This window comes from Oryza glaberrima, chromosome 9 (assembly GCF_000147395.1).
Source record: "Oryza glaberrima chromosome 9, OglaRS2, whole genome shotgun sequence".
Lineage (NCBI taxonomy): Eukaryota > Viridiplantae > Streptophyta > Magnoliopsida > Poales > Poaceae > Oryza > Oryza glaberrima.
The window spans coordinates 20,361,439-20,382,664 of record NC_068334.1 but is presented as its reverse complement, the minus strand read 5'-3'; the positions used below and the strand labels follow the sequence as shown (position 1 = coordinate 20,382,664).

The 21,226-nt window shown below is 47.6% G+C and overlaps 8 protein-coding genes across 8 annotated transcripts; 4 read left to right on the top strand and 4 right to left on the bottom strand.

The window, feature by feature from the left end:
• Positions 1 to 4,220: 4,220 nt before the first annotated feature.
• LOC127785329 (uncharacterized) lies at positions 4,221 to 7,219 on the top strand. The gene is made up of 7 exons (XM_052312763.1): positions 4,221 to 4,447; positions 4,533 to 4,665; positions 5,371 to 5,474; positions 5,571 to 5,742; positions 5,835 to 5,975; positions 6,057 to 6,151; positions 6,246 to 7,219. The coding sequence occupies exons 1-7, from the start codon at positions 4,341 to 4,343 to the stop codon at positions 6,922 to 6,924; spliced, it is 1,431 nt and encodes a 476-aa protein (XP_052168723.1). The 5' UTR covers positions 4,221 to 4,340; the 3' UTR covers positions 6,925 to 7,219.
• Positions 7,220 to 7,346: 127 nt separating this feature from the next.
• On the bottom strand, positions 7,347 to 8,070 carry LOC127785330 (auxin-responsive protein SAUR36-like). Its single transcript, XM_052312764.1, has one exon. The coding sequence runs from the start codon at positions 7,942 to 7,944 to the stop codon at positions 7,492 to 7,494; it is 453 nt and encodes a 150-aa protein (XP_052168724.1). The 5' UTR covers positions 7,945 to 8,070; the 3' UTR covers positions 7,347 to 7,491.
• Positions 8,071 to 8,841: 771 nt separating this feature from the next.
• LOC127785035 (auxin-responsive protein SAUR36-like) lies at positions 8,842 to 9,626 on the bottom strand. The gene has a single exon (XM_052312456.1). It carries the CDS (start codon positions 9,391 to 9,393, stop codon positions 8,965 to 8,967), a length of 429 nt encoding a protein of 142 aa, XP_052168416.1. The 5' UTR covers positions 9,394 to 9,626; the 3' UTR covers positions 8,842 to 8,964.
• Positions 9,627 to 12,291: 2,665 nt separating this feature from the next.
• LOC127785033 (auxin-responsive protein SAUR36-like) lies at positions 12,292 to 13,224 on the top strand. Its single transcript, XM_052312454.1, has one exon. It carries the CDS (start codon positions 12,569 to 12,571, stop codon positions 12,992 to 12,994), a length of 426 nt encoding a protein of 141 aa, XP_052168414.1. The 5' UTR covers positions 12,292 to 12,568; the 3' UTR covers positions 12,995 to 13,224.
• A 923-nt stretch (positions 13,225 to 14,147) lies between these two features.
• LOC127785089 (auxin-responsive protein SAUR36-like) lies at positions 14,148 to 15,151 on the bottom strand. Its single transcript, XM_052312512.1, has one exon. It carries the CDS (start codon positions 14,724 to 14,726, stop codon positions 14,292 to 14,294), a length of 435 nt encoding a protein of 144 aa, XP_052168472.1. The 5' UTR covers positions 14,727 to 15,151; the 3' UTR covers positions 14,148 to 14,291.
• Positions 15,152 to 16,899: 1,748 nt separating this feature from the next.
• Positions 16,900 to 17,323, top strand: LOC127785135 (auxin-responsive protein SAUR36-like). Its single transcript, XM_052312555.1, has one exon. The coding sequence runs from the start codon at positions 16,901 to 16,903 to the stop codon at positions 17,321 to 17,323; it is 423 nt and encodes a 140-aa protein (XP_052168515.1). The 5' UTR covers position 16,900.
• Positions 17,324 to 17,753: 430 nt separating this feature from the next.
• Positions 17,754 to 18,850, bottom strand: LOC127783836 (probable pectinesterase/pectinesterase inhibitor 32). Its single transcript, XM_052310988.1, has 3 exons — positions 18,565 to 18,850; positions 18,138 to 18,468; positions 17,754 to 18,033 (listed from the first exon to the last, which is right to left on the bottom strand). The coding sequence occupies exons 1-3, from the start codon at positions 18,848 to 18,850 to the stop codon at positions 17,754 to 17,756; spliced, it is 897 nt and encodes a 298-aa protein (XP_052166948.1).
• Positions 18,851 to 20,430: 1,580 nt separating this feature from the next.
• Positions 20,431 to 21,118, top strand: LOC127785101 (auxin-responsive protein SAUR36-like). Its single transcript, XM_052312523.1, has one exon. It carries the CDS (start codon positions 20,628 to 20,630, stop codon positions 21,051 to 21,053), a length of 426 nt encoding a protein of 141 aa, XP_052168483.1. The 5' UTR covers positions 20,431 to 20,627; the 3' UTR covers positions 21,054 to 21,118.
• Positions 21,119 to 21,226: the final 108 nt, after the last annotated feature.

The window sequence follows — 21,226 nt, the reverse complement described above, 5'->3', positions numbered from 1 at the left end:
CGGTGGCCTCGCTCGCTCGCTCGCTCGCACGGATGCACCCGCGCGCGCATCGCATTGCACGATGGATCGCGCGCGGTACAACGCGTTGGGGCCAAAAACCCAAACCCAAGAAGTACCCAACCCACAGCAGCACAGCTACGTTCATTTGCGATGCGCGCACTGCACTACACGTACATGTACACACACAGTGACACGCACAGGGAGAAAGAAAATCAGAGGAGGGGAGGAGATGACGACGTACCACTAGATCTATTTGGCACAGCTCCAGTTCGAGCTCTATCTCTTCTAGAGTTGGAGCGCAGCCAAACAGGTTCATCTCAACCAAAAAGAGAGCAGAGCTGGGTGGAGCTCTCTCACAAAATGAACTACTCCATTACAAACCTAACTCCTGAAGCTAAATTTAAAAGTTGGAGCTAAATTTAGTACTACCGCGCACCATGCAAGATTTCATCTCACACGTCAAAATCGTTGTAGCTAACGCATTATTCCAAATATATTATACTACCCCGTAAAAAAAACAAACCCTAGCTACGAATTTAGACACACATATATCAAAGTTTATAGCTAGGATTAATTATTTTTTTTAAGACAGAGAAGGTATATGCTTAATTTGCTTTCGGTTTGGCCCTGCCTCACACGACAGACACGCATGATCATTGGAATAATATTATTGTTGGAAACCTTCGCACTGCTACATCCGTCACATAATGAGTTAATCTAATACTAATATAATACGCCACATTCAATACTAGATTAATTTATTTTATGATAGAGAGAATACCTCTCTCGCTCTCTCTGTCCCACGTAACAAGTTTAGGAGGAACACAAAAAAATAGTAAGGGAAGTCCCAACCAGAAATGGTCAAAACATGTAATAAATCAGTCTATATATATACTATGACAGCAAACCAAGAGTTAGAAAATGCACCACACGGTATGTAAACCATCTATCCTGTCGAACTAGTCGTGCCAATTGCCAAGAAGATAATAAATAATGTATAGAAGGTTGGTATCGAATTATTGTCTGAATAGCGGATTGTGGATAGTGGACGCTAAATTTCAATAGCATAATTTCAAGAAATTACCATAAATTTAGATTGTATATCAATACTAACATTAAGTTTCACTTAAGATTTAGAATACATACATACTTACTCTTACAAAGATTAAAAATGTGCACACGATTCTAAGTTCCACTATCGATATGTGAAGAACAACGCGTTTAAGTGTTATAGCGGCTCAACAAAGTCAATAGCAAAAGCTATTATAACGATCTTAAATCGTTATAGTCATCGCTAAGTTGCAACACACTATTCTTAGTCCTACCATATAACGGTAGTGGTAGTGGCGGTATGTCACTGCTATTGCGGCCGCCTACGGACGCTATGTAATGCTTCATCCGTTTTATAATGTAAGTCATTGTAGTATTTTTCACATTCATATAGTGATTTTAATGAATCTAGACATATACATCACTATGAATGTGAGAAATGCTATAATGACTTACATTGTGAAACGGATGGATGGAGTAGTAGTATAGCTTGATTGCCATGCTACCGAGCGGGCGCCACGCATATTCGTACAGCTGATGAGAGCTCGGCAGCCAGCCGGCAAGGGGATCGTGGCCGTGCGACGCCGGTGCGCGCGGCAAGGAGGAGGCCGGGCGAGTGTGAAGCAGACCAGACCAGACTAGACAGGGGAGGACGTACGTACGTCGTACGTACTACATGCCCTGCAGCAGTTCACAAGATTCCTCTTCAGGGCCCGGATCGGAGTATGCAGAGCACAACTCACCGTACAGTTGCTCCACGCCGAGAAAAGCATCTCTCGATCACCTCCGTCCCGGCCATGTGCCTGACCATGGCCGCCACACTATTTTCTCTAGGTAGGAGTACCTGGCCTGTGCCGCCACTACTACTCCAGGCAACTGCAGCCACCACACATTCGTGCTTAATTTTAGTCCTAAGCCGAGTTTAGTTCCAAACTTTTTCTTTAAACTTTTAACTTTTTCATCACATTAAGGCTATGTTTACTTCACATCAAAATTAGAAGTTTGGTTGAAATTGAAACGATGTGACAGAAAAATTAGAAGTTTATGTGTGTAGGAAAGTTTTGATGTGATGGAAAAGCTGGAAGTTTAAAGAATAACTTTAGAACTAAACACGGCGCAAATTTACATCGTTCTATTTTCAACCAAACTTATAATTTTAACTTTAACGTGAAACACATCCTTATTGTCATCCTACGTGCACTACTAGTAGGAGTATCACAGACTCACAGTATCAGGAAAAATGGCTTGACGGAACGACGGTTGTTAAGTGAATTCTCCGTACTAGTTGTACTCTGGATGGTCAGATCGATCGATGAACAAGAGCGGCAGCAGCAGGGTAGCGGCACGTTAAATCGAGATCTAGACACGCAAAGCGAGGAAGATTGTCGCGGCCGGAAACAGCACATTCACAAAACCCTGTGTGAAAAGACGCGGATGCGATTTTTCTTTCTCTTTCGGTATTGTGGGTGCACAAAGTTTCATGCTTGCTCGCTGTTCGCCACGTACGCGACCCGGATCCTCTGCGTCTGTTTCCATTCGGTCTATTTTCTGTTCCTCTTCGGTGGCCTTTCTACGGATATGCACTGCATTTCTATATATTCTGGGATGATGATCTCGAGAGAAAAATAAATAAATAAAGGAACAAGCTTTGATTAACAGAAATGCATGAAATGTATTGCCTGCCTTTCACTTAAAAAAAAAACCCTTCAAAGTTCAAAATATCCCCTTTTCTGCCAATGGAAATGCACATCTTTTGTGTTGGTAGCAATTAGCATAACCATTTGCACCCTTCTAGACAGACTGCACAACACGACTTCTTGAAGCTTTGAGCAGCAAAGGCACTTATTTACCTTTCTCTTCTTTTGGTGCCTTCTAGTAAATCCATAGTCCGAAAGTGCCGGCTCGTCTACACCCACCAGTACTCCTAGATTATTGATACAGAAAGGCAATCGAGCGAGCTGAAACTCTGAAAGCCTTTCTGAAACTAACTTGTGTCGCGATCTGTTCGTCTCCTTGCAACCTCTGAATCACATGAACACCACTGCAGCTATCTGCTTGCTGCCTGAACCTGATGAGAGAAGAAAAAGTGCTGAAGAGAGGTAAACCAAGTAGTAGGTCATGTGACCTTGTGTTCATTCAAGCTCAGTAACTTTCTGTTTACAGCTGCTACAAAAGGCCTTTATAGCTCACAGTTACAGCCCCCTCCAGTGTTTGACGCAGAGCTTTGACTTGACCGCATCTTGATTCAGATGGCCGTACTCTGCCTCTACTCAACACGGGTGTTGTCCTGATGTTGTCTGAATTCTCTGGAAAAGGGTCGAGGAGTAATTAAAACTGGATCTCCTGGAGGCCAGCTTGAGTGACCACAAAACATGAGTAATTAAAGCTGCATTGGTTTCTTCAGGCATAACTGTACTGTATTTTGTGACATTTTGGAGCTGTAGTATAAAGTTTCATGCGTGGTCTGAATTGTTCTAGCTTTAATCTTTATGATGAGAAACTTAAGCCTTAAGGTCGTCGCACATGCGTGATTTATTTAACTGAAAAGAAATCTAAAGGCACGTTTGTTTGCTTGGCTTCAATAGCATAACTTTGAGGTTGCAGATGTGTTCAGATTCAGTCAGTCAGAAGTTCAGAAAAGGGTGGCTTTGGAGATTCAGAAAACAAAAGGCACTCATGTGCTACGAGGTAGAAAACCGTTGCAGCATTGGTACGAACCAAATTCAAATTCAGTGCAAAGTTGGAACAAACAAGACACAAACTGAATGTAACCTGCAGAATACTACTCCGTACTCAGTACTGTCAAGAACTCATTCAAAAAAAAAGAAAAGTAAGCGTCATGGACATGCTAAGCCCAATTGTTGGATGGCCCACCCAATTCAGTGCAGTCCATGATAGTAGTTGGGCCAGGCCGAGACCATTTTACAACCCCGAGAACTGGTGGGGCCCACTCCAACGGGAAACTCACTGGGCCCCGCCCACCACCCCGCATCTCCCGACCGACAATCCGGCCCCACCATCCAGACACCCACCGTGCGGACACAAGCCCATGCAACACGGCAAGCACTAGTCCGTCCGTGTGGCTGACATCCCGGGCCCACACACCCGGCGCCTCGTCGAGGCGCATCTTTTGCCGAGTCAAAGGTGACCGTTGCCAACGGCCGGTGCAAGAAGAGAAAGAGAGAGAGAAAAAAAAAGAAACAAAACCCGAAGCCCCCATCTCTTCTTCCTCTTCCCACCTTCGCATTCGCCTCCGCCTTCGCCTTCGCACGCAGTAGTAGTAGTCCACGATGATGGCCACCAAGGGGTCCAAGTCGCCGGGGCGCGCGCTGAGGAGGATCGCCGGCGCGGCCGTCGCCGCCGTGCTGCTCCGCGGCTCGTTCAGCGCATCCAAATGGTTCTTTTCTTCTTCTTTTAGTACTTTTTTCTTCTTCTTTTAGTGTGGTGGTGAGGTGATTGTGGGTTGGTTTGGATGTGGGCAGCAAGACGGAGGCGAGGATGGCGGCGGCGAGGATGAAGCTGCTGCGGAACCGGCGGGAGGCGCAGGTGCGCCAGATGCGGCGCGACATCGCCGCGCTCCTCCGCGACCGCCAGGAGGACACCGCCCGGATCAGGGTAAAGGATCGTTTCTTGTTTCGGCGTTGTCCTCCAAATGTGGTTGCGTTCTGATGTTCCGATTAGTCTTTAGGGGGATTTGCTTTGATTGGCGTGCTTGCTCCATTTGGGATTTGGGAGGAGTTGAGCTAGGGCTTGGGGAACAGGAGACTTTCAGAGTTGGAGAGTTCCTTGGCTGCGGATTTCTGCGAATCAGAAACTATGATTATGTTCCATTGCTAAACTCGTGGTAAAAAGGGCAAGGAAGGTTATTTTGGCGTATAATGATGAGTTCAGTCATTTCATTTGGACAAAATGAGGAAACAAATTAATAAGTTGGTATCTTCAATGTGGAAGAGATTGACTGCCATAAATCTGACGTTTCCTCATTTACTTAGCAGTTATTCAATTCAGATAAGGAAACTTCTTCAATACGCTTTAATTCCAAAGTAATTGGATACTGTTAATAGCAGGTTTTCCTATGCAGTAGGATCCTACAGTAAAACTGTTCTTTGACCTCTGAACTGTTAATCAGTTTTCACCTTTCATGTTTAGCTCTTCAGATTTCGAATATAGGGAACTTATGGACAGATAAGTACATAAGGTTTCTCTGTGATATTTACCGTTGCAGATTGGAATATGTGCGTGGTATTTCTTGAGTGAAAAAACAACATGCTTATGATGCTGATCATATTTCTCATGAAGCTATTTTTGGGCTTTTTACAGGTTGAGCATGTCATTAGAGAACAGAACATTATGGCAGCGAATGAGATCATTGATCTTTTCTGTGAGCTGATTGTTACACGCCTTCCCATCATTGCAAAGCAGAAGTTTGTACTTTGGAACTTGCTTGTGTTATCAATTTTGCATGTTCTGAAAACTGGGTTGTAATTGTGTGCTGTATCGCTGTCAAACCTTTTCTTTAGGGAATGCCCAGCAGACTTGAAAGAAGGTATCTGCAGTTTGATTTTTGCCGCCCCAAGGTGCTCAGAACTCCCTGAACTCGGTCGGATCCGCGATCTTTTTGAAAAGAAGTATGGCAAAGATTTTGTTTCTGCTGCAGTTGACCTACGGCCAGATGCTTGTGTTAATAACCTTGTAAGTTTCAACATTTATGTTGTTCACAATCCGTCAATTGTGACTGTTGCATGTACTATCTTCTCACATGTTAACTTTCTGTCCTTCTGAAGCTAATTGAGAAGCTATCAGTTAAGAAGCCATCTGGGCAAACTAAGCTGAAGATTCTCAAGGAGATTGCGAAGGAGCATCAGATCGATTGGGATATGACCGAGACTGAGCAGGAGCTTCTCAAACCTTCTGAAGAGCTGATTGTATGCCACTGACAATCTTTTGTGCATACTTGTATTTCCATGCATGACACGTTGGGTTGATAGGTTTTGTCTACTTTGCAGCAAGGACCAAACACATTTGTGGAAGCTACCAACTTTCCAGTGAAAACTACTATGTCAGCAGCACGTGCTGTGCAAATAAATCCATCTAATTACAGGTTTGTCAGTTGTTTTTAGGCATATATAACCGATATATATATAATGTGACCTATGTGGACCTGTGTAACTATGGCTTCTTGTTCTTACGTGCAGTTCTGGATACGCTGATGAATATGATGACGAGCGTACGATGCAATTCAAAGATGCTGCATCAGCTGCTCGAGCAGCTGCAGAATCTGCCAATAGAGCAGCTTCTGCTGCCAAGGCGGCAGCTGATCTTGTCAATAAGAAGACCCATTCATCTGATGAGGTTGAGGACCGTAGAACTTCTTTTCATGAATCTAGTCATTCCAGCAAGAGACAGTCAATGAGCAACTCTAGTAGATCGTCCAGGAAGGAAGATATAGTGGCCTTTGATGAATCAAACCCCCAAGGGAGGAGGACGTCCCGCACAGGGAGCTCCATTGAATCAAACCACGTAGAAGATAAAGAAGACACTGAACAAGTGGAATTGAGTGCCAGGAGGATGCGGAAAAGGAACATCCGTTCTACTCGGAAGGTACACTCAGAGATAAAGTTTGATGATTCAGAGGGATTGAATTCAGAGACAGAGGATGAAAGTGATACGGAGATACAATCCATTGAAAGGCCAGCTCCTAGAAGTGAACCTTATCCAGGAAGTCGTCACTCCGAAGACGAAGAGAAAGAAAACCATGAATTACCTGATTTGCCGAAGGCAAACCTTAGTTCTCGTGTTCATCCAAATATGCCTCTGGACTACGAAACTCTTACTGCACGCTTTGAGGCGCTCAAATCTGGGAAGCTCCCATAGTGTGCAATTGAAGATGTAGCATATAATGCTAAATTTCTGCTACTTCTACAAAGAACCATATGATATACCAAATACTAGTAGGTTACTTCCAGTACTCTAGGGCCTTTTATTTTGGTGAACTGAAAGATTTGCTGTTTCAAACTGCTCCTACATTCATATTTTTCAAGTATATATATGTGTTATCTGAAGTGAGAATTTGAGGCACCTACTGTAATCTGCAGAGTGCTGGAAGGTACTCCTGCACTATTTGTAAATTGATTTACATCCGAAGAAAACATTAGCCCCAGTTTCTGAAGAAATTAGACCCCATGATCTGCTTGTTGTCATTCAAGAAAATGAAAAGGATATGACTTGTAGGTGTTGGATTGGCAGGTTTCTCCCAGTTTCACTTCAGCTTTGCCAGAATTTTCAGAGTACAACTTTGGACTCAGTTAATGAGGAATGCGAACCATTTTATTATGATTTGATCATCTGAGAGATTGTACAGCTTCCTTTTCAATTCTATCTACGTCTGAACTACTCTACACACAATACTGCTAACTGTCAAACAAACAACAGTTGGCAATGCTAGTTACTGCAAACAGCAACTTGCTGACAAGCTCCCAGAGATGGTGTCACACAGCTTGCATAGTGGCACGGCATCACCATGGAGCTTATGAACGCCTTCTCAACCTCTGCCGAAGCGTTTCTTCCGAGCAAGCACAACACGTACTCCATCACCATGGCGTCACACGGCAGCGTGATCTTGCCGTCGCCGGAGAAGCCGTACTCCTCCCGAGACATGGTCAGGAGCTCGCCCAAGACCGCCGTGCCGAGGTACGCCAATGGCACCTCGAACCGCGCGCCGTCGGCGGTGTAGATGGCGCAGTGACCCTTGCCGGCCACCGCCGTGGAGCAACCTTGGGCTTCTTCCGTCGCCATCGCCGTCGACGACATTGTAAGCCTCTTCCTCCCCAGTGCTGCCATCCTTCGCCATTTCTTTGCTAGCTGAGCAATCCTCTTGGCGCTGATCATGGCCATTTCTCTTCCTTGAGTTTGCTAGAATAATTGAAATGGAAGCTTGAAAACTCTACCTTGAGTTTGCAATGCTTGTGTTTGTGGATGGATGAAGTGAGATGGTGCTTGGAGGCCACTTTGCGTTGAATTTATAGCTGGAGAGGATGGCATTCAGTCTAGTGCATGCCATCGACCCATGATTGGGTAAGGGGACAAGGCCATGAGCTTGGTTGGTGCAACATTGCAAAGAAGATCATGGCAATGTGATTGAGATCATAAATTGCTGTAGCACCAACTGTGAGCTGTGTCCTGTGCTGGGTAGTGGGCACACTAGAATGCACCGCCCCACATTGACATGTTCAGTGAATCAGTGGCACTGGGACCCCATGATAGTGGCAGACAGGCCTTGTGCACATATCTTGGGTTTAGATTTTTCTTTAACTAAGACCAGTTCCAACTATTGATGGACGGGTTCCATGCAATTAGGCATCTTGTGTTGGGAGAGTGAAAGATTAACTACTTATGATTAGTTGATTGAGGGATCAATCATTTCACAAGGATTAGGGAATTGATAGAGCCCTTTCTTCAGTTTGAAATAGGTTCGGCTGGAGAACTGCCAATGTCAAGCAATTACCATATTCGGCCCACACAATATCTAGATTTGCACTAATCATTACAGTATTTCATTATAAGATCAAATATGGTTATTAGTGTCTTATCTAGTTATCTTAAAATATAATCAGACTTCTAAATGGCTTTGGTGAATATACTACTATGTACTCTGATTCTCTGAAGACTTCAATTCCTGATCATGTCCCATGGTCTGAACTATCTTATATAGTAGTAGTTCACAGTTAACTGTATTAGCCATCGAAAAACAAAAGTTAAGGGCATTGCAAATTTGCAAACGGATGCTAAGTAGTAGGTCAATTAACATTTCATTTCCATTCTCCTGTACCGAACCACTTTACATCAAAATTGCACGGGACGTGCAAAATGCAGAAACAAGCAGTGCAACAAAACTCTGAACATCTTCAGAAACCTTTAGCTACAAACTGCAAACTGACGGTGCAACGCCACAGGTGGCACCATGCGGCCTGAATTCTGGCAAGGCATCGTCACCACGGAGCTCAGGAACGCCCTCTCGACCTCCTCCGACGCGTTCCTCCTCAGCAAGCACATGACGTACTCCATCGCCGCCACATCGCAGGGCAGCGTGATCCTTCCGTCGCCGCCGGCGAACCCGAACTCCTCCTGCGACATCCTCAGGAGCTCGACGAACACCGTCGTGCCGAGGTACGGCAATGGCACCTCGAACCGCGCCCCGTCGGACGTGTACACGGCGCAGTGGCCCTTGTCCGCCACCGGCGAGGTCGTGCTCGTGCAGCCAGCGTCGTCGTCTTCCCTGGCGGTGGCCGTCTTGACCCTCTGCAGCTTCCTCGCCAGCTGAGCGAGCTTCTTGGAATGAATCATGGCGGCTGCTTGTTATGCTCTTGCTCTTCAGATATGTGTTGCTTAGGAAAAATGTCTAGCTTGTGAATTTGTGAGTGAAGCACTGACTGAACCGATGGTGTCTTGATCGCTAGATAGCTCGGGATCATGGGCTCATGGCTATATAGATGGTCCATATGTCTAAGGCATTTGGTAGGGGACAAGGCCATGAGCTCGACGTGTGCAATGGTGCTTCGAGAGGGAGGCAGCGAGATTCAGATTAGGTTTTTGCTGGGCCATCACTTGCTGCTGCAGTGGACTAGTGGCTGGCTAATCAGATTTATTTGCAACTCTCCAAATTTTTATTTGTATCATGAAAAACTCAATGGAAAACAGGCTGTGCTAGCACAAATATGTTTCTCAAATGAAAGTTTAAAATTAAAATGTACGTACATAGCTTCAACACAAAAACATGTCAAAAGAATCAACACACATGGCCTGACATTCCTCTCAATCAGAGAAAATTAGAGGGAAAATACGTCATTCTAGCAAGCACAGGGTATATTACTATTTATGGATAAGTATATTCTTCTTGCCTAAAAAGTTGTACTTTGAAGCTCAGCCACAGCTAGAAACATCATATGCAAATGCAACACATGCAGAGGCCCCCGCGTCGTCCTCCCTCACGGGCGACACGGGAGGCGGACACCGCCGCCGCCGTCGTCCGCTCCCCCTCCTACCTCTGCTGCCTCGCCGCCGCCCGAGCGGCCGCGTAGCCACAAGGACGGCGGCGGCGGGGCTTCGTCTCTCCCTCCCGTCGGCGGTGGGGGCACCGACGTGGCCTGGGGCACAAAGACGGCGGCGCCGGCCTGCCCGGGCGGCTGGCGAGGTGAAGAAGGCGGCGGGGTGGAGGAGGTGGCGGCGGGGTGAAGGAGGCGGCGGGGCGGCAGAGGATGCAGTGGCGGCGAGGGCGTTGGAGGCGAAGTTGGCAGCGGGGTAGAGGCCGCGACGGCGGGCTCGCCGGCGTGTGGCGACGCCGGATCTGGATCCCCTAGCACCGGATCCGGTGCTCCCCCACCTGGATCTGGTCTCCCCTGCGCTCCCCACGCGGCGGAGGAGTCCGACGACTGGGAAGGAGGAGCGGCTGGCTTCGGTGGCGATGGCGTGGGCGGCGCCCGGTGGTGCGGCGGCGGGCGAGGCCGACTCCGTGGCCGACGGAGGAGCGCGGAGCCCATGCGACGGCGGCGGCTTTGGCTGGCGCAGCACTGGCGGGGCGGCTCAGCCAGCGACGGCACAACCCGGCACGGCACGGTGGCAGTGGTGCGTGGCCGGTGGAGGCCGGTGTGGTGGCGGCGATGCACGACAGGCGGAGGCCGGCACAATGGCGCTGGTGGTGGCGGGGTTTGCTGGCTGCTTGTGGCGGAGGGCGACGGCGCAACAGCTTCTTTAGCGGCGGCGGTGGTTTGCGGAGACGGCGGTCGGTGTCGGCGGCTGGTGACAGCGGCAGCGGTGACGGTGGCTGGCTTGCGGCAGTCGTGTCTGTGAGGCGGTGGCGAGGTCGCCGGATGCGGCAGCGGCTGGCGACGTCGTGCAGACGATCGCCGGCGACAGCTAGTGGAGGTGGGGAAGGAGTCGGGTGCGAGGTGTGGATGGCGACAGGCGTTCGGCAACAGCGGCTGCGGGGGTGGTGACCGTGTCTGCGGTCACCGGAGGCATGACGGCTTCGGTTGGCTAGTCGAGGGCGTGGCAGACGACTACTTCTGGCTGGCGCGGTATTGTTTGGAGGAGGGGTCGGAGACCGGCTTGGCGCAGAGAAGCGCAGCCGATGCAGTGGAGGCCGGCTCGGTGCGAGAGGCGCGGTCGGCGGAGAGGGAGGCTGGCGTGGCACGAGAGGCGCGGCCGATGGAGGGAGGCCGGACTGGCGCGAGAGGTGCGTCCGGTGGAGGAGGCCGGCTTGGCGCGAGAGGCGCGGCCAGCGGTGAAGGAGGCGACCTCGGTGTGAGAAAGAGTTGCCGGTGGGTGTGGCGCGGTCTTCGGCGCACGAAGGCTGGCCGGCGGGGGGCGCCGGTGCTGGGGTCCCATATGTCGGCAGAGCTTGAATGGTGGTGGAGCATCGGGGCACCAGCCGTGGATTCGCAAGAGGGTGGTTGCCGGGCGAAACAGTCTTGGCTCCTTTAAGCCCCGACGGATGGCGGCGGCGGTCTTTCCATCGCTTCTCTTCTTGAAGACGTCGTTTTGGCATCCCCTAGGGGGCGATCTCGTCTGGGTTCTTTTGTTGGTCTAGCGGCAATCGGTCACGCTTAGCGGCGGCCGGTCCGGTGCTTGCCTTCTCCTGGGCTTGTGTGTTGGCGCTGTCGATGTGTGGGTGGTGGTATATTTTTTCCTTTTTCTTGGTTACGACCCTCCAGGGTTGTAATCTTGTAATTTTTTCCTGCTCTATCAATAGAACTTCGCACCGTCTCATGCGAGTCGTTCAAAAAAAAAATGCAACCCATGCAGACCGACAAGTCAAAAACGACATCTCGATCCTGGAAACATTATTCGAATGATTATTCAGGTATACAATAAATCTTATGATACAATACCCTTTTAAAAAGGAACATACTCACATCAATAATCTAGATGTGTAGTAGTACCTCCAAAAGAAATGAAGTGCAAGAAAGAACAACTAAATGAACACCACATGAGATGCTGGAGGAAAAATCAGGCCATGTGCTAGACTTCTTCTTATGAATGTTCAGAAACAACATATTAGGGATTTAGTGGCGTGAGCAATGCATGTTCCAAGGCTGCATTCAGATCACCACAATCTCTAGATAGTATTGAATCTAAGAGCCACCGGTAGTCCAATAGAAACTGAAAACAATGGGTCCAATTCTCATGTTCTTCTCACGCGGCTTGTTCGTAACGCTGTTCAGTATGGCAGCCACAAAAATGATTGAAAGCAACTGGCTCCTACTGCTATCGCTTCCAGCAATGCACTGAAAACTTGCTCACATCACAATCTGACCCAAATCAATCATACCGCGACATCGCATGCGCCGATCCCATGGCCTTGTCCCTTGCTAACTCATCTCAATGCCATCTATAAATTCAGCATCAGGCAGACTGAACACCATCACATTTCATCAGCTCATCCACAAAGCAAGCATTGCATCACACCTCATAGCACATCTCATCAGGTTTCCAGCTGAAAACCCAAGACCAAGAACCAGCCATGATCAGTGCCAGGAGAGTTGCTCAGCTGGCCAAGAAGTGGCAGAGGATGGCAGCACTCGGAAGGAAGAGGCTCACAGTGAGAGCCAAACAAGATAAAGAATGCTGCAGTTCCATGGCAGGCAAGGGCCACTGCGCCATGTACACGGCGGACGGGAGCCGATTCGAGGTCCCGTTGGCGTACCTCGGCACGGCGGTCTTCAGTGAGCTCCTCCGGATGTCACAGGAGGAGTTTGGTTTCTCGATCGATGGCAGGATCATGCTGCCTTGTGATGCTGCTGTGATGGAGTATGCCATGTGCTTGCTCAGGAGAAATGCTTCGGTTGAGGTGGAGAAAGCATTGCTGAGCTCCATGGTGGCATCTTGCCACTACACTGGTTCTATGGTGCCAACTGTTGGAGTCAATCAGCAAATTTCCTGCTTGTAGATTGATGAAGAAGAGCAAAGTCTTCTCCTGTAGTTGCATTATATTCTGTGTCATGCCCTGATCAGTTTAGGATAGTTAGATGTAGTTAATAGGAAGAGGAAAAAAATTGCCATGTAAGCCTTTCAATCTTGAAAGCAATCAAGAAATTGAATAACCATTTTCCCCCCTTAAATTGATGTTGAATTGTACTCTATGTTACATGAAAATTGCTGATTGCACACAGTATTCAGGATCAACAAATGTCTGTACAATCTATTCTAGGCTTCTAGCACTTCTGATAAAATAATGAACAAATGAAATGATTAGGTGGCATGGCAAAGACAACATTTTCAACGATGACTTTTATTCCCGAACGCGCAAGAGCTTTGCACGCCAACTACGATAATCAGACAAAAACTTCACAAGGCCATTAGAAATCAGAAATAATAAGGACTGAAGTACTTAAAAAAAGACGCGAAATGACCTAATATTAAATAATTAAAAGGGGCGAGTCTTCGAACCTAGGTCGTCTAGCCCACCACCTCGTGGAGCTAGCCGGAAGACCCAGTTCTGTAAAAAATCACAAAAATGGAAGGACGCAAAAATTTCCAACAGTAATAAAAGACCAACTTTTCGGAGAAAAACATGTGCGGTGATGTTAGTGCTATCTGAATAAAATGTCGCTGAAGCTATTGTCACAAGATAAAAGAGATTATAAATTGTGAAATTTTGTATTACCATTGTTCATTGGAGTTGGCTCAATGAGCACTATATTGTACTCCCTCCGTCCCAAAAAAACTCAATCTAGGAGGGAATGTGACCCCTCGATAACGAATCTGAACAAAGAGTAGTCTCCTCCTAGATTGAGTTTTTTTAGGACGGAGACATGAAAAGACTCTAATACCCCTAGACACATATACACTTAACAGCTATAACCTTTCAAGAAGACATGCGTCATCCGTCAAAAGTTCAGTCCATTTTTCCTTCACAATTTTCTGTTAAATTTCCCATACCATGTTTTGCAGCTGCCATCAATCAAGTTAGATCTATGAATCACACTGTTCAGCAACTTGCACAAAACGATCAGTTAACGTGGTCGCTTGAATTCCCAACCAAACATCTGTACACTGAAGCCCCAGGTTAAATAAAGTACTAAATCAATTAAATCAAATTCTGGTTATATGTCATAATGTCATTCAATGTTTCATTTCCAATCTCCTATACTGAACTACTCTTTTTTACATCAAAGAGATTGCACAAGACGTGCAAAATGCAGAAACAAGCAGTGCAGCGAAACTCTGAACATCTTCAGAAACTTTTAGCTACAAACTGCAAACTGACGGTGCAACGCCACAGGTGGCATCGTGCAGCCTGAATTCTGGCAAGGCATCGTCGCCACGGAGCTCAGGAACGCCCTCTCGACCTCCTCCGACGCGTTCCTCCTCAGCAAGCACATCACGTACTCCATTGCGGCCGCGTCGCAGGGCAGCGTGATCCTTCCGTCACCGCCGGCGAACCCGAACTCCTCCTGCGACATCCTCATGAGCTCGACGAACACCGTCGTGCCGAGGTACGGCAGTGGCACCTCGAACCGCGCCCCGTCGGCCGTGTACACGGCGCAGTGGCCCTTGTCCGCCACCGGCGACGGCGAGGTCGACGTGCTGCAGCCAGCGTCGTCGTCTTCCCTGGCCGCGGCCGTCTTGATCCTCTGCAGCTTCCTCGCAAGCTGAGCGAGCTTCTTGGAATGGATCATTTTGGCTGCTTGCTATGTTCTTGGTTTCTCAAGTGTGTGTTGATTGGGAAGAATGGCTAGCTTGTGAATTTGTGAGTGAAGCGCTGCCTGAATGTGTGTTGATTGGGAAGAATGGCTAGCTTATGAATTTGTGAGTGAAGCGCTTACTGAACCGATGGTGTGTTGATCACTAGATAGATCGGGATCATGGCTCATGGCTATATAGATGGTCCATGTCTAAGGGTAGGGGACAAGGCCATGAGCTCGATGTGTGCAATGGTGCTTCGAGAGGGAGGCAGCGAGATTCAGATTAGGTTTTTGCTGGGCCATCACTTGCTGCTGCAATAGACTAGTGGCTGGGCAATCAGATACGTACTACAGTAGTTGCAGCTGGACTGGGCAGAAGCATCATCGTGCAGCCATCCATGGTCCAGCTTTTATGGAGGCTGTTCCATTCTGGTCAGCTTCCTGTATCAGGAAATTGGTGAAATGGATTAGTTCAAAGGCAATCATTTTCTGAATGAGTTGACGACTACTCCAGTTCTTGTGATTTCAGATTTTCAGTTAGGTGAAGTGGTAGTGTCGAAGGGGACAGAACGCGATGGTTCAGGAGTAGTCTTTCCTGGCAGATTCAGAGTTGCATTTGCATTGCATGCTAGGTGTTGGTTAGCTAGCTACCAGCCTACCAGTGATTTGATTGTTGCGACACAACTTGCACGGCAGCTCCATCATATCTCCCCGATTTCCCATCGGTGGTCTGCATGATTTGTAGCATGGCACATGTCGCAGACCATATCTTGGCATTTTGCGGCAACATTTTGGGAGTTCATGAGGTTGCCGGTTTTAGCAGGAAAGTTCAGACAAGGTCGCTGCCCCTAGTTTCAGACTTTCAGTGAAGCACCTTTTTCTCCGGGAAGTTCGGCCCCGTTTGAGATAGATTTAGATGAAGATGAGGTGTAGGCACGTAAAACAACAAAAATCCATTAGCATATGATTAATTGAGTTTTTAATAATTTTAGACTTAAAAAATAAATTTATTTAATATATAAAGCAATACATAAAGTTTTCGTACGAAATATAACGTTTGGTAGTTTTGAAAACATGCTAATGAAATCAAGGTAGATTATGTATCTTAATCAGAAAATAACGGGCCTTAGAGTATTGTACTATTGGGCCAACTTGGACAGGGTAAAATATGGGCCGCTAAAATAGTTTCCCGTGTGGGCTGTGAATTGAGATGTGGGCCAAGCTGCCGCTTTGTCTCGAATCACCAATTCCCTCCTATTGGCCCACTAGCGCGCGCCTTAGAGCAGGTACAATAGCAGGCTATAAACCTGCTGCAAATATATTTTAAGAAGATAAATGAAGAGAGAGTAGAACAGCGGGCTACAGATTTGTAGCCAGCTGTAGCACGGACTCCCAGACGCAGTGTGTGTATGACAGGTGGGACCAGATATTAATAATGTTGTATGTAACTATTGTATAAATGAGCTGTTAGATTGACTACAAATGAATTGGAGCTATTAGTTGGCTATACTATTAAACTTGCTCTTACGGATAGACAGTCCCATCCATTTTCAGATTCAAAACCAGGGGCAGAGCAAACACAATTCTGACAAACAAACCATGGATTGCTTCAACTAATCATTTGCATGCTGCATAATAACTGCAATTAAAACCGACCGATCCAGAGCAGAGCATTGTGCATGCATGCAAGTTGCCTGCATCAACCACCGTCTTGAACACGAGCTAGACAGATTCACAAACAGTGTGGGCTCTACAGGCTTCTCATGCAACCAACACAGTTCAGACTTCAGACAGGTCAGGGACCCTGTTCCAAGGACGGTGCTTATTGCTTACTGTACAAATCATCCCAGCAAGTTGCTGACTCCATCACTCACCGCTCAAATGTTCACCAAACTCCCGGTCCCAATGGAAGTCAGATCAAAACCTCAATGATCTAGCAAACTTGCACGTACAAACACCACTCATGGCCATGTCTCCTGGCCCGTCACTTTGGTGATAGCTACACTTGAATCTTTGATCTTTTCTTTCATGCAACCTTGACCTATAAATTCATGGTCAGCTGAACACAACCACTTCATTCACAAAACAAGATCATATATCAGAATCAGATCAACAAATCGGAACCACCAGCTTAGCCTGGCTACGGTTTCAAAAAACAAATCGGAACCATGATCCACCCAAAGAAGCTCGCTCAGCTGGCCAAGAAGTTGCAGCAGAGGATGGTGTCATCCGGCGGTGGCCGGCACACGGCAGGCACCACCGGCGATTGCTGCAGCACGGCGTCGTCGTCTCTCGCCGGCAAGGGCCACTGCGCGGTGTACACCGCCGACGGGGCGCGGTTCGAGGTGCCATTTCCGTACCTCGGCACGCCGCTCTTCGGCGAGCTCCTCGCCATGTCTCAGGAGGAGTTTGGCTTCGCCGGCGACGACGGCAGGATCACGTTGACGTGCGACACGTCGGTGATGGAGTATGTCATGTGCTTGATTAGTAGAGATGCCTCTGAAGAGGTCGAGAGGGCGTTGTTGAGCTCCATGTCAAGTTCTTGCCACAATGTCGGAGTAATCAGCCATCAGTTTTCCATTTGTACATAGATCCTGATGTAAAATTTAGGGCTATTTAGATGAAATGAATCGTTCAGATGATTGCAGAAATTAATGTCACAAATTCTCTTCTTCCACGCATGCCTGAAACTCTGAACTCGTTGGTTATGTCGAGGCAACGCATCTGCCAGGAGAAATTCTGGCCTCATCATCCCCGTGCCTTGGCTAAAAATCCTGACATTTTTGATCGATCAACATCGAAATTTCATTTTTGATCGATCAACATCGAAATTTCCTTTGTTCTTTATTTCCTTTTGGGAAAACTCATGCATGAAAGGAATATATTTAAGTTGCATAATAAAGATTAAGTATAAATGATCCACTAGTTAAACCATGATCTAGACATAAATTAGTATTAGTATTAGCATAGATTATCTACTGGACCTAACTTATGGTTAAGCTTGGAGTATTCATTAATTGATCAATGGCTGGGCTCGAAGTACACCCCTGTCCCCGGAATCCACTTGTCCCCCTGGATGAAGTTCTCCACCGTGTACTTGGCCGCCTCCGATGCGTCTTGGATGACGTGGAAACTAGTCCACTTCACGCGGCCGCTGACGTCAGCACCATCCCCGGTGTTCTCGTACTCTCCATAGTAGACGTTGGACACGTCGGTCCTCCCTTCCCATGGCAGCCATCCCTTGGGATCGATCACGTCGGACATGCCGCACTCCATGAACACCACGCGCGAGAACGGCGGGCTGTCCGGGATCGGCTGCCACGGCCGGCGAGGTAGGTCTCCACGCCGCCGGCGGGGGCGCCGCGGAGGAGGTCGTCGTCGGCGTAGATGTTGCAGTCCTGGAACGAGAAGCCGGTGGCGCTGGCCGCCGTGGCGAGGGACTGGGCGGTGATGGTGTTCTGTTGGCCGCGGAGGGGGAGGCGGGCGACGACGTCGCAGTGCTGGAAGACGGTGGTGGCGTCGCCGAAGATGAAGTCGACGGTGCCGGAGATGCGGCAGTCGCGGTAGAACTGCCTGTTGCTCTTGGCGTACAGCGTGTCCTGGTACACCCTGATGCCGCAGCGGTACAGCGCCGAGGCGTCGGAGTTGGACAGCAGCGCCACCGCCTGCTCGTTCTCTGCTCCGGCCGTGTTCTCGATGGTCAGATCAATGGCGACGAAGCCAATGCCATCAACAGCTGCACACATATATACATTGTTACATTTATTCACAAAGAAAATGAGACATAATGTGTACAATGTACATTTGAATCCAAGAAGAAAATGCCACTTACTGACGGTGCCCGTCTTGGACGTCGTCGAGACGCCGCCGCCCACGCTCTGGTTCCCGGTGATGATTGTAACATCCATCCCGTCTCCAATCAGCGTCAGATTCCATGTGTTCTGGCCGATGGTGATGAGCTCGTTATAAGTTCCTTTCTTGATGTATATGACATACCTCTTGGTGCTCTTCGACGGCGCGGCTGCGACAGCGGCGGCGATGGTGGTGTAGTCGCCTGAGCCGTCTGCTGCGACGACGGCATCGGCGGCGGGCGGCGGGTTGCTATCCAGGATAGCCATATGATCACGAAGTTGCTGATGGATCTCTTCTCTAGCTTGGTTTGGTTGTTTGCAATGCGGCGGATTGTGTGTTTTCTGGTGTTGATCGTCGATGAAGCTAATGATGAATCTGGACTTGATCGATGTGGCTTGACAACGGATCCTGTGGCTCTGAATTTATAGGTTCCGGGTGATCTTCAAATGGAAAATTAAACTACGAGATGAACTCCAACTCAGTTTGACAAAAAGGGAGAGTGACCAAGGCTAGCTAGCTGATCTATGTTCGGATGGATAGGCCAAGACAGGAAAGATAAGCCTCAAGCTTTCTAAGGCTATCTTTGTTTAGACTTATAAGCCAACTTATAAGTCGAAAAGTCTAAGCCAAAACAAACAAGCAGCTTTTTCATTAAGCCAAAAGCTAGGTTGGAGAAGTTTTTTTTGGCTTATATGAGATAGATGTATGACTCCACCACTAAACTTAGGACATTAAGGCCCTGTTTCTTTTAGCTTGGGATTATTATAATCAAGATTATTGGGAGTAAGATGAAAGAAACAGACAACTTATTGAAGTAGCTTTATTATAATCTGGAGCCCAGCTTATTATAATCTGATAAGCTCATTTAGGTGAGCTTTTTCCAGATTATTGGGAAAAAAATTACCCACCATGCCACCCCATTCCCTCTTTAGACTTACAAACCCAATAATCTAGACTCTAATAATCTAGGAAAGAAACAACTAACCACTTATTCTACTACAGATTATAACAATCTAGCTTATAGTAATCTGACTCAATAATCTAGATTATAATAATCCCAAGCTGAAAGAAACAGGGCCTAAATCCACTGGCTTATAAATCATATAAGCCAATAAGCTGACTTAAAAGTCTAGGCCAATAAGCCTAAGCCTAAACAAAGAGGGCCTAAATTCAATCTGGCATTTGCCTTTATTTGCATATCATTTCCATTTTTTACAAACTCTGTAACTGATAGACCGAGAAGAGGACGCTTGGCCGACCTTGAATCGTTCGAGCATAAACCTCAAGCTTTCTAGTTTTATTTTGACACTTCCCTTAACTAGTGTATCATTTCCGTTTTCACGCATTATCTAGTTTTTAATTTTATTTTTCAGTTTTACGAACAGCGGCAGTTTGAAGCATACACGATGCAGACGACCCTTTCCTTCTTAACACAACTCGCCAAATAGGAGTACTATGTATGAATCCTCTCAAATGTCTTTGTTTCCCGCCATTTTTTTGGCCATCCCGGCATTGCCATCAGATGACGTCATGGTTCAGCGATTTCAGGCGTCTTCTTTCAGTGTCAAAACCAGGGGCGCCAAAACATATTCAGACAAGAAAACCATGGGTTGAATGAATCAGTTCCTCATGCAACGACACAATTCAGACATGCGTAGTGATAGTGAGGTCCCAGACTCTGGGCCATGAAGGACGATGCGATCGCCAATCATCCCAGCAAGTTGAACTCACTCCATCTCTCACCACTCAGCCTTTCACCAAACAGCTGGTCCCATGGAAATCTCATCAATATCTCAATGAAATGTGCAACGCTGCACATACAAACATCACTCATGGCATTGTCTCTCCTGCCCATCACTTGTGGTGATAGGCTGTCAGGCTGATGGCTACACTTTAACATTACCTTCATCAATCTTCACCTATAAATTCTTGGCCAGCTGAACACACCCACTTCATTCACAAACAAGATACTAGCAATCTAAGCATCCAATTTCAGATCAACCAGACTGCATCTAGTTTAGCCAAAAAGCTAGCAAATCAACCATGATCAGTGCAAAGAAGCTTGCTCAGTTGGCCAAGAAGTTGCAGATGAGGATGGCATCAGCCGGTGGTAGCCGACAGAAGGCGGTGGTCGCCGCCGATGATTGCTGCAGCACGGCGTCTCTATCCCTCGCCGGCAAGGGCCACTGCGCGGTGTACACCGCCGACGGCGCGCGGTTCGAGGTGCCATTGCCGTACCTCGGCACGCCGCTCTTCGGCGAGCTCCTGACCATGTCCCGGGAGGAGTTCGGCTTCGCCCGCGACGACGGCAGGATCACGTTGCCGTGCGATGCGTCGGTGATGGAGTACGTCATGTGCTTGCTTAGCAGAGATGCCTCTGAAGAGGTCGAGAGGGCGTTCTTGAGCTCCATGGCGAGGCCCTGCCGCAATATCGGAGTAATCAGCCACCAATTTGCTGTCTGTACTTAGCTCATTAGCTCCTAGCTCCTGATGTAAACTCATCCGGATGATAATACAAAAGTAGCACAATTTTCCTGTCGAAATTCTTGCTTTCGTGTCTGAACTCTGAACTCAAAAAGTCTGAAATCTGAATTCTCAACTCGTCAGAGTCGAACTCCTGTATTGATGACCTTCCGATCAGA

Bases quoted from the DNA above. Each gene is read 5' to 3' on its own strand.
- LOC127785329 (XM_052312763.1), top strand. From the start codon at position 4,341: ATGATGGCCACCAAGGGGTCCAAGTCGCCGGGGCGCGCGCTGAGGAGG. The intron at 4,666-5,370 runs GTAAAGGATCGT...GGCTTTTTACAG, and splicing joins AGGACACCGCCCGGATCAGG to GTTGAGCATGTCATTAGAGA. The intron at 5,976-6,056 runs GTATGCCACTGA...TCTACTTTGCAG, and splicing joins AACCTTCTGAAGAGCTGATT to CAAGGACCAAACACATTTGT.
- LOC127785330 (XM_052312764.1), bottom strand. From the start codon at position 7,944: ATGGCCATGATCAGCGCCAAGAGGATTGCTCAGCTAGCAAAGAAATGG.
- LOC127785035 (XM_052312456.1), bottom strand. From the start codon at position 9,393: ATGATTCATTCCAAGAAGCTCGCTCAGCTGGCGAGGAAGCTGCAGAGG.
- LOC127785033 (XM_052312454.1), top strand. From the start codon at position 12,569: ATGATCAGTGCCAGGAGAGTTGCTCAGCTGGCCAAGAAGTGGCAGAGG.
- LOC127785089 (XM_052312512.1), bottom strand. From the start codon at position 14,726: ATGATCCATTCCAAGAAGCTCGCTCAGCTTGCGAGGAAGCTGCAGAGG.
- LOC127785135 (XM_052312555.1), top strand. From the start codon at position 16,901: ATGATCCACCCAAAGAAGCTCGCTCAGCTGGCCAAGAAGTTGCAGCAG.
- LOC127783836 (XM_052310988.1), bottom strand. From the start codon at position 18,850: ATGGCTATCCTGGATAGCAACCCGCCGCCCGCCGCCGATGCCGTCGTC. The intron at 18,469-18,564 runs GTAAGTGGCATT...ATATGTGTGCAG, and splicing joins GTCCAAGACGGGCACCGTCA to CTGTTGATGGCATTGGCTTC. The intron at 18,034-18,137 runs GTTCCAGGACTG...GATCCCGGACAG, and splicing joins GCCAGCGCCACCGGCTTCTC to CCCGCCGTTCTCGCGCGTGG.
- LOC127785101 (XM_052312523.1), top strand. From the start codon at position 20,628: ATGATCAGTGCAAAGAAGCTTGCTCAGTTGGCCAAGAAGTTGCAGATG.